At 50.5% G+C, this 11,163-nt stretch overlaps 1 protein-coding gene across 2 annotated transcripts in view; it reads right to left on the bottom strand.

Moving 5' to 3' along the window:
- P2ry6 (pyrimidinergic receptor P2Y6) overlaps positions 1 to 11,163 on the bottom strand; it is a 35,495-nt gene continuing 24,332 nt past the window's right edge. For both annotated transcript variants that reach the window (XM_028770690.1, XM_028770689.1), the window contains exons 2-3: positions 2,128 to 2,333; positions 1 to 1,509 (exon numbers count right to left, since the gene is read on the bottom strand). In XM_028770690.1, coding sequence (XP_028626523.1) covers positions 490 to 1,476 — 987 coding nt within the window. In that variant the 5' untranslated portion in view covers positions 1,477 to 1,509; positions 2,128 to 2,333 and the 3' untranslated portion in view covers positions 1 to 489. The remainder of the gene's footprint in view (positions 1,510 to 2,127; positions 2,334 to 11,163) is intronic.

The following is an 11,163-nucleotide window of genomic DNA, read 5'->3' as shown; positions in this document are numbered from 1 at the left end:
AACAACCACAAAAACACATTTATTTCTTTCTCTCTTATGCAAAAGTCTTGGCAAATGGATGCGAGCGTGAGCTTTCCCAGCTTCTTATATAGAAGGGACTTTGCCCTCACATTTGTGACTGTGCACCAGCAGTCCCCTCCACCTTGTAAACACAAGAAAGGTCAGGGGAGAAGACCTTCGTTGGAACTTGCAGTGCTGTTCCAGGGCCTAGCACATCCTGAGCTATAGCCCAACCTTTGACTTCCTGAGACCAGGTTTCACCATGTAGACCAGGCTGGCCTGGAACTTGTTATCCTGTTACAACATCCTGAGTTCTGGTATAACAAGCGTTATATGGTTTTATGGTTGATGTAGAAATTCTGGAGGCCCAGGCATGTTGAGCCAAGTTTTGCTTCTCTGTATGGTTTGAGGATGGGAGAAAGTTTCAGACACCATGGCTCCAGTGACAAATACATTGCAGCCAGTGCCTCAGGTACTCCCCTTGGGGCTTCAGACTCTCTGCCTCTGCCACTTGGCTGTGAGCTTCTGTAGGAGATCGTGGGGTTGCCGCCGGAACTTCTGTTGTGTGAAGTAGAAGAGAATGGGGTCCAAAACACTGTTGGCACTGGCGAAGGGCCGAGTGCCTTTGTAGGCAGCAGCGAAGGTCTCCAGTACAGGGCAAGAGACACCGGGCGTGGAGCGCACAGCCAAGTAGGCTGTCTTGGTGATGTGGAAAGGCAGGAAGCTGATGGCAAAGACAGCTGCCACCACCACAGCCATCCGGGCCGCTTTGCTGCGCCTCTCTTGGGCCACAGGACCTGCTGGACCATCCTGGCGACACAGGCGGCGGGCCATGCGACAGTAACAGGCCAGTAAGGCTGTGAAGGGCAGCAAGAAGCCGATGACCGTGAGGGCCATACCATAAGGCAAGTAGCGGGTAGACAGGATGGGTGGGCTCAGGTCGTAGCAGACAGTGCGGTTGCGCTGGATTCCCGTGGCTGCAAAGACTGCTGTGGGCAGGCACTGGGCTGTCACAGCCAGCCACACGACTCCACATACCACCCAAGCAGCACGGCGACCTCCACGCTTGTGCCAGGGAGCCAGGGGATGGCAGATGCCCAGGTAGCGCTGGAAGCTAATGCAGGTGAGGAACAGGATGCTACCATGTAGGTTGGCATAGAAGAGGAAGCGTACAAAGCGGCAGGCAAGGTCTCCGAAGGGCCAGTGGTCCCCTCTGGCGTAGTTATAAATAAGTAGGGGCAGTGAGCAGGCATACAGCAGGTCCGCCAGTGCCAGGTTCAGGGTGTACACGGCGGAACGGGTCAGGGTCCGGCGGGATGCACAGATCTGGGCAATGACACAGATGTTTAGCGGCAGGCCGACCACCAGCACCACTGAGTATACCGGGGGTAGCAGCAGTCGCTTGAAATCCTCACGGTAGACGCAGGTTGTGGGTGGCAAGCCTGGAGTCTGGATCGTGCCATTGTCCTGCTCCATAACTGCCGGTCTGCTTTTCCTATGCTTGAGAATCTGGGGAAGCAATACACACCCTTTCAGCGGCGTGATCACTGGCAACCCAGTTGACCCCGTGCTTTGATCTTACTATCTGAACAAATAAGTCCTTAATTATGTTGTCTTAGTCTCATCACCCCATAAAGAGCCATACAGATCTCATATCGTGGAAATGAGTACTCCAGGAAAGCTGGAGCTTGAGAGAAAATCGAGTCTTTGTTTTTTAGAGACAGGGTTTCTCTGTGTAGTTCTGGCTGTCCTGGAACTTACTCTGTAGACCAGGCTGGCCTGGAATTCACATAGCTCCCCTGACTCTGCCTCCCTTTGTGCTGGGATGAAAGGCCTGTGGCACTACCCTGGCCCAAGTCAATTTCTTTCTATACTATTTATTTCCTTTCAGCTTTTCCTCATGAACTTCTGCTCATCCCTCAGAACCCTAGTCAAATGTCTCTTTTGTGAGAGTGGATTGATGGGTTTTGGTTCAAATCATACTTAACTGCCTGCATGATCTTGGGGGTAGGGATTTACCTTCTGACTTCCTTATCTGAGCAGTAAAAGAACGTTATAGGTTAGAAGCACACATGGGCCTTCTCCTGAGCTCTCTGAGGGGTAGGAATGCAGTAATGGTATGTTTACCTGTCTCGTGCAAGATGTTCTAGGAGGAAGTACGTTTTGGTGTTCTCGTTGTTTTCAAGGCAGGTTGGGTCCAGGACAGAGAGCTTTGGTGGCTCTCAGTTTACCCCTGTGGACAGTGCGCACACATGCAGAGCTCACTGAGGGAAGCACCGCCGTCCTCAGCCTGAATTCCACCTTGGAAAGCCATGTTCTTTCAGTCAGTTTATCTGTAAAACAGGAGAGGTGACTCAGGTGCTCCCGGGAACTTCCTTACGGGGAACTTTAGGGGACTGGGGTTGTGTGCAGGGTGGGGTGGGGTGCGGTAGGAGGGTTGTGTGGATAGGGGGTGGGGTGTGTGGATGAGGGGTGGGGTTGTATCGATGGGGGATGGGGCCTGGACAGCTCAAGTCACTCAGCTACTGCTCCTGTACCCAAGCCCGGAGGCTCACAACTGCCTGCAACTCCGGCTTCAGAGGATCTGATACCTCAGTTGTCCATGGGCAACTCACACATATGATCATGCACAAGCACACATGATGCAGGTGGCTGAGCAGTTAAGAGCACTGGCTGCTCTTTTAGAGGACCCAGGTTCAATTCCCAGCACCCACATGACAACTCATAACTGTCTGTAACTCCAGCTCCAGAGGATCGGATGCCCTCACACAGACACACAAGTAGGTAAAACACAGAATTGAAAAGAATAAAAATAAATCTGAAAGGAAGAAAGAAAGAAAGAAGGAAAGAAAGAAAGAAAGAAAGAAAGAAAGAAAGAAAGAAAGAAAGCGAGCCCAAGGTGCTCCCTGGTGGCCAGAGTGAAATTCCAGCCCTCAAGAGAACCAATCAGGAACAAGCCGGCCAAGCTTTACAGAGATGGGAACTAGATATGGTGAGGTGCCGTAGGGTCAATGCCAGAGAGTTAGAAATAAAGTCAGACCCAGAGTCCACCACCCACAGACACTGGAGACAGAATCACATGCATTCATCAGGGTCATTCTTTTGTATATTCATTCTCTTGCTTTTACCTGCCTGTTAGATACACTTAGGCAGAGAAGGCATTGTAAGCTTAGCTACGGTGTACTAGTCCGAGGGACAGACCAGAGTGAGCCACAGGATGGGAAGAACTCAGCAGAAAAAAAGTGTCTGCTGTTAAGACTGGCAGCCTGAGTTCAACACCTAGGACCCAAATGGTGAAAGGAAAGAGTCGACCCAGCAAGCTGTCCTCTGACCTTCACGGGTATACCATGGCAAGTGCTCTATACACAGAACAGATAGATGGATGCCAATAGATAAATAAAAGACCTTTCCCAGAGAAGGATGATGGCTGAGGAGGGTTTTCATCAGTAGAGCAGAGAGGAAGGACACCCCAAGTGGGAACAGGGCGGGACAGGGATGCATGGAAGGAGCTGTGTCCCTGTCCTTCCTTAGGGAGGCCTGTGGCTGTGTGACCACACTCCCAGAGAGAGCTTTTGGCTACGCATGGATGAAACCTGTGTTTTCTTGTTTCACTTGCAGTCTTGAGAGGCCGGTCCTTCCGAGACTCTACCTCCCCCCTGGAAGTAACAAGAGCTTCGAAAAGGAGCTTTGAGTGGTCCTCGGGCATCGTCTGCTCCCCATCTACTCTGTCTCTGAGGCTGAGTGCTCCCACCCCTTCAGGGGATGACTGGAGGGAGGAACCTCCTGACCCCAACAGTGGGTGACAGCTGCTGTCAGCTATCACATCTGCCATCCACTCTTGCACCCTAAGTCCTAGACTAGCTCCTAGCTCGATTCCCCGCTTCTCTCTGGACCCCAGCAATCTACCTGCAGTAGGAGCCTTTTAAGAGATTCCTCTGTTCTTAGGGAAACACCTAAGTCCCTCTTCTGGTGTACAAGGCCCCTGTCCAGACCTCTGGCTTTGCCTGAAGGTCCCCAAGTCCTCTTCACACTCCCCTTATCCTGCCCTTCCTCACTCATTACACACTGTTCCCAACACTGTGTAGCCACTGGCAACCAAGACCCAGCACCCTCTCTGACCTTCCCAGCCTTGATATCTTTTCACAAACATGTTCTCAGTCCACTTCTGTTAGCCACAACCTAAGCATCTTGAAATTTAAGACAACACCAAGCTCATGAACCCATCTAGTCCCTCCTTTGAGTTCCCAGCTGAACAGACAACACCCGGCTTGTCAAACTGTCCAGCCGCCTTGCCCCATACCACATCAGCCCGTTTCCTCAGGACACAGACACTCACATGCAGCATCTCATTACCGCCTTGGGTCGATAGTTCCACGTGTGTTGGGGCACTCAGGACACTCAGACACAACGCTGCCCACACTCCAGTGCTCAGCCTGGAGCATCTCTGGCGTGGCTTTGGACAGCTTCCTCTGCTTCCTGGCCCTGCTAGCTCTGACTGAAATAGCCCTTGGATGGGGGGGCCACCTCCCTGCCACCCCCCACACCTTGGTCTGGCGGAAATAGCCTGGACGAGCACGAAGTTGAACAAAAGTCATCCTTCCCAGAACTCCCTCTCTAGTCATGGGAGGAGGGGACAAGGGGACAGAAAGAGGGATAGATAGGGCATTGGTAGATCTAACAGGTGACTTTCCACCCAGCTCTCCCTCAGTGTCCTCATTTGTTGAATGTGTAAATGGGTTATCACAGTTCTTGGTCCTTCCCATAGCTGTGACACTTGAGCCACCAGGATTCCATTCACTTTTCTGATCCTGTACTCCTGTTCTCATCCTCCATCCATTTGGTAGGTCATCTACTGACATGCCTGTTTTCATCTCCCCCCAGGTGACAATCCACTTGAGTACTTCTTACCTAGCTACTTCCTAGTCTTTACTTCCCATATGTCCTTTTCACCACAAGCCTTTATTAAACACCTACTGCATGCTGTCAGCTCTTCCAACATTCCGTTATTAGCAGTCACTGTCCCTTCCACACAAAGACCAAGGCTCATGAGGGTGGGGGTGAAGGTGGGCACATGAATGAGGCTTTGTAGCTGTTGAAACAGCTAAAGGGTAAGAGGTGTTCTTCAGGGCAGAGGCAGCATTCGGAGGGGAAGACGGTGGGCTTTGGTGTGGAGCCACTGAGACAAAGGGTGGGGGCAGGGCAGCGCAGGGAATGAAGGCCAGGCTGGTAAGTGGGGGCCAGGCTCATATCCTGCCTCTGTTCCCACTCCCATCTGTTTTTCTTAGCTGCTGTCTAGAATGTCACAGTTGCCACCTGCATATTGAAATGCCACAGACAGTGAGGACTCTTCTTACTCTGTCACTTGTAGGATGTAAATGCCGAATGCTCACTAAGCCTACCCCAAGCCCACTTTACAAGACTAGGAGCCAAACATTTGAACCTAAGTGAGATCAGGATTGAGCTTCAGGCAGACATTTGGACAGCTGTGTACAAATTGGGCACAGTTAATTTGAGTACACACCAAGAAATTCAAGCAGCCAGTAACCTGGCTTTCTTCCCAGTAGCTAGCTCCTTGTGGTGTTCTCAGGACAGTTTTCAGTGGCACCAGGGCCCATCCCAGGACTGATGCAACTTTGAAGGCTTAAGAGAAGATGGGGTGCTGGCCCTGGGGAAGGCAAGTCTTGGTCAGATCTATAAATGATTGTGGCTCCTCAAGGGACTGAAGTATTCCCTGTAATGAGAGCCTGCAGCCATGAGATGGCGCCAGTGGACAGCTGAACTGGATGAGGATACGGTGCCCATGCTTCAGGGGCTGCCTGCCAGTCTGATACTGAGCAAGCCCAGTACACGTCTCTAGCCTCGTTCCTCTGACACTCCTCAGGATTCCTCCTATTTATCCATCCCAACACGCCCAGGCCTCTGTGCGTCCCTTAACCCTCTCAATGCACTTACAAGCAGCCATTTGAGTGTCAGGCCAGGGGTAGCACCCTGACACCAGGCATCCTCTATTCTAGTTAGCTGGATATCCCACCAGCCCTTCACCCCACCAAGGGGCAATCTATACTTCTTCCTTTCCTCAGTTCAAGTGACAGCTGTGAGTTCAGTTCTGCAGCATTGTCAACCGAATGTAGACATCAGAAAGAACTGTCTCACTGCTCTTGATGTTACTTAGAATGCGGGGGGTCTTTGCATAACCCTTTGTGTCTAGAGGGATGAGGAAGCCTGCAGGACAGAGGCAGGAGCTGGAAACTTGAGTCACCACCTACCAGCAGTTCTCTGCAGCTACTGGACCTGGGAAGAAGCTTCCCAACCTTGGCCTGCCTGCCAGGAAATCAGGCTGGGAAATCCCCTGGCTGTACCCCTGGCCCGTGAATTCAGCAGCTAAGGTACAGGATTGCAGGGTCAAGATTTGGCTTCCTCCTTCTGAGTCAGGCTGAGACTCACCATCTGCCTGCTGTGTGGCTTAGGGCCAGCTTCCCACCCTCTCTGAACCCGAGAAACTTATGGTAGCTGTCTGTGTTCCCTTCCTTTCAGAGACATTATGCCCTCCGTCCCAGGCATCACCCAGCCATGATCCTGTGTGTTATCCAGTGCCCTGAAGCCACCGACATCCAGCTTGATCCCAGTCCCTGGCACTCGGAGAACAGCGGAAAAGGGACAGAGTCCTCACTTGGACAGCTCTGGTCCCACCAGGCTAGAGCTGGCAAAGCCAGCACAAGGCTGCAGGGAGGGCAGACAGCTGCTTTCTATTCTTCCTTCTTACTTCCCCTTCCCCTCTGCTCAGCAGGGACCATGTGGAACTGAAAGCTTCATTTTGAGTATAAAGGAGAAGCTGCAGACCAGGACTGGGGCCTTCCTTTGCTTCCTTGGGTAGGAATTTCATAGCCCTCCTTCTGGGATCCTGTCTCTATCCAGCAATTCCAATAAAGCCTAGCCCCAGAGCAGTGTGAGAGGTGCCCTACTCTGTGCCTGGACCCCAGGCTCTTCCAACCCTTCCTCTTCCTGTGCACCTGGCTACTTGGGCCTACCAGTATGTGCCTGCTGCTCAGCCACAAGGACTTGAGTTGGCTGCAGACCACTGGAGCCCCAGATCCTCCAATAACCAGGCTCCAGGGAGTGGTTGGAAGAGATGTCTGAGGCCTAGTTTGTGGCCTGCCATGCAGATAGACCTGGAGGAGTCCTCATTTCAATGGTTAAGAAGGAGAGGGGGTTTCTGTTGGGCTTGCAAAGCTGGGAGGAGTGAGGCTAGAGTTGCCACAGCTGTCTGGACTGTGTGCCAGGCATGGTCCTGTGTCCCAGAGATAGAACCACGAGAGGGAACTGTCAAAATCCAAGGGTGCAGAGTTGAGAGGAGGAGCACACGGCCCCCGAGAACACTGGGAGCTTCTGGATTCAGCTAAGCCTGAGGCTTTAACCTCCCACTGGATTCTAGTGACGCACACTGACAAGTTTTTGTTTTGCCTCAGCCCATTACCTGCATTTCTATTCCTTGATATCAACCATCCAAAGCCAGATGTAGTGGTGAAGGCCTGTAATCCTTACACTTGAGAGGTAGGACAGGAGGATTAGGAGTTCAAGGTCAAACTCAGCTATGTAGCAAGTTATAAAGAGGACCTGGGAATGTTGCTCTATTAGATCATTTGCTTAATGTTCACAAAACCCTGAGTCTGGTCCCTAGTACCGCATAGCTGAGGCATGGGGAGATGGAAGCAGGAAAACCCGAAATTTAACATTGTTCTCAGCTATATGAGTTCAAAGCCAACCTGGCATGCATGAGACTTTATTTAAAAGAAAAAAAAAGGATGAAAGAAAGAAAAGAAGGGGCTGGAGAGATTGCTCAGTGATTAACAGCATATGTAGTTCTTCCAAGGACCAGAGTTGGGTTCCTAGCTTCCATATCAGAGAGCTCACAACTGCCTATAACTCCAGGAAATCTGATGCTGCTGACTCCCCACACTCACATGCACACACACACTTCACATATATGTATGTGTGTATATATATATATGTATATATGTACATATACATATATATGTATTTATATATATATATGTATATATATGTATAAATATATATACATATTTACTAGATAATGTTTCTTATATAGCCTTGGCTGTCCTGAAACTTACTTTGTAGACTAGGCTAGCCACAAACTCACAGAGATCCATCTGCTTCTGTCTCCTGGGATTAAAGATGTGCACCACCATACACAGCTTTAAATACATATATTTAAACCAGCCATCATGCCTGCAGTTCTGATCTGGAATAGGGCCTCTACCTCTTCTCACGAAGTTTTGGTCCAGAATTCCATCATCTCTGCATGGGAAACTAGAACAGGAGGGCAGGTGGGGACAGAGGGAGACTCTGGTGGAGCACAGTTGCAGCCAGAATGGCTCTTAGAGTGACCACTGTCATCTCAGTAGATCCTGGCAGGACAGTGGAACCCATTTGGGCTCCATCTCCCATGTGTCCTAGAAAGATCCTTTGTATCTTTGTGCCCCCATCTTTCCAGATGCTCACTGTTAACTTCTTGGGTGTTCAATGGAAGCTGGACTGGGCTATGGGCGCTGGTATCAGAACCTTACATGGAATGAGCTGTGCTGGCCCATAAAGAATTGCTTGGATGTGATGTCGCCCTAAAAATCTTATAGGCTAAAATCTTTGTCCCTGACTGGTAACACTGTGGATCGGGGATCATCGGGCCATTGACCTTCTCAATGAATCAGCTCTTGCATAGTTCCTGACGGATGGGATATTAGGAGGTAGAGCCTGGTTGGAGGAATTGGATCAATGGGGTGGGCCTTAGAAGGACATGTCTTGTTCTCTTCCTCCTTCCCCTCCGAGCCACCATGACCTCTGCTATGATGTTTCTGCATTGCTGCAGGCCCAAAGCCCTGAGGCCAACAGATCACGAACCAAAACAAATACATAAATGATTGTCTCACAGATTCTGTACAATGATGACTAGGCTTAGACACAGTGGTGACTTGTCCAAGGTGACAGTGAGTCAGTTGGGAGCTGAATGCAGATTTGAGTAATGATAAAGTCTCTGCTGGGAAGAGAGGGGAGATTTCCCTACCAGAAACCTGAAGCCAGAGAGGCTGAGTTTGCCGGTGCACACAATAGAGCCACCGTGGCACCATTTCCTAGGAATAGGTTAAAACAATAGAGGCGAGGAGGCCCCTGGGTCACAGACAGAGTAACTCCCTCCCTCTTCTAACTCGGTGAGACACTGGAGACAAGATTTGCTTTGCTTTTAGGTCTCCAGTTCCCTAGAAATCCTGGGAAAGGTTAGATGAGTGAATCCAGTCCATGTAGATAGGCCAGAGGGCTCTATCCTTGGTGCTACTGAGTTCAATCAATTACTTTCTCTGTGTGTGTGTGTGTGTGTGTGTGTGTGTCTGTTTATCTGTGTATATGGTGCCTGTATCTATGTGTCTCTGTGTGTGTGTGTGTGTGTGTATCTGTGTTTGTGTATCTCTCTCTGTGTATGTGGTGTCTCTCTGTGTGTGGTGTCTATGTGGTGGTGGTGTCTCTGTATGTGTGTGTGTTTGTGTGTGTGTGTGTGTGTGTGTGCCACTGCATGTATATTGAGGTCAGAGGACAACTTCTGGGTGTCAGTTTCCTCAGTCTACCATGTGGGGCCTGGAGCGTAAGCTCTGGTTGCTTGGTGGCAATCGCTTTTACCCACTGAGCCATCTTAATGGATAACATATTTGCTGGGGATAGGGGAATGACCACAGGAATTGTACCTTTAAGCCTGCCTGATCCTCAGCCTCAACCTTAGGAAGGCCTGTTCACCTATACCATCTGTGTGTATGTTGCCCATTTCAGAGACAAGACACCAAAGCTCAAAGGTATCCGGCTCTGTACACAGTTCTATGTGTAAGGCTGGGCCAGAGAGAGCCTCAGTGGACCCCTCACCTCTCATGAGAGCAGACCCCTGTCATGGGTCTTGCTGTAACCACCCCCAGCATCTCCTGAGGCCTGAGCCCACCTCACAGAGGCAGAACATCCCTCTGACCCCTCAGAGCCAGGAGTCAGTGGTAGGACTCTGGTTTCTGGACCTGCTGAGCCAGACAGGTCTTAAGATCACTTGACTCAGAGCCCCTATACTCCCCAAAGAGGAGACCTTGAAGCCTCTCCAGTGGTGTGTCTGACCCCTGTTTGCATACTTCCCTTGCTGGAGAGCTTACCCCTCCCCAGGCTGCTTTGGGCTACCTCGAGAAAGTGCACTGGAAGATGGGCTCGGTCTCACCAGGCCCTGAGATATACTTCTAATTATTGACTCTACCCCAGTGCAGCCTGCCTTTGGGACCCAAGGTATCCTTGTATATCAATCCAAGATCATTCATCAACTGGTATTCATTCACACCACCAGATTCTTGAGCTCACATCCAGATCCAGGAAAACCTGGGCCACACACCATGTGACAGTAAAACTTCAAGACAAACCTTGTAGCCAAGGGTGGTACCCGCTTGAAGTTCCAGCACCAGAGATGTCAGAACACTTCCTTCCATCAAACAACTCAACCTCTGATATGAACCTTGTGGGAGTGGGGCCCACCCATATAGGTGGAAGAGGGTTTGGTAGGTGTCTGAGGTTGGCCTGGGAGGGACAGTAGGGGGTTATCAAAGTGAGGGTGACTCCTGACTCAGTGAGGAGTAGCTGGAGGGTGACAGGTAGCTGTGGACAGTTGTGATGTGTATGAAGAACAGAAGCTTCTCTTCCTTCAAGTGTGGCTCAAATGACACTGTCCTGGGAAGCCCTTCTCTACCACTGTAGCTAAAACTATGACTTCCTACATATGTGTGGGATTTCCCCAACGTTTTTCTCCTGAGCACATTTAGTTTTCTATTACACATTAATTTATGTATGTGCGTTCTAATGTTCATTTACATGTGTTCATGCACACATTGTAGAGTCATGCAAGTGTTGGAGATGAGAGAACAATTCAGAGAAGTCCATTCTCCCCCTCCTACCCTGTGCTCCTCCCTCTCCCTGTCTCCTCCTCCCTCTCCCTTTTTCTCTTCTTCCTAGTATGCGTGTCCAGGAGACTGAACTCAGGTCAGCCTTGGGGGTAAATGCCGTTACCTGTTGAACCATCTCATCAGCAACCCCCTCCCTCCCTCCTCCCCTTCCCTCCTCTCTCTCTCTTCCTTC

Source organism: Grammomys surdaster, unplaced genomic scaffold, assembly GCF_004785775.1.
Source record: "Grammomys surdaster isolate TR1022 unplaced genomic scaffold, NIH_TR_1.0 203, whole genome shotgun sequence".
Classification (NCBI taxonomy): domain Eukaryota; kingdom Metazoa; phylum Chordata; class Mammalia; order Rodentia; family Muridae; genus Grammomys; species Grammomys surdaster.
This window is presented reverse-complemented; position numbering and strand designations above follow the sequence as displayed.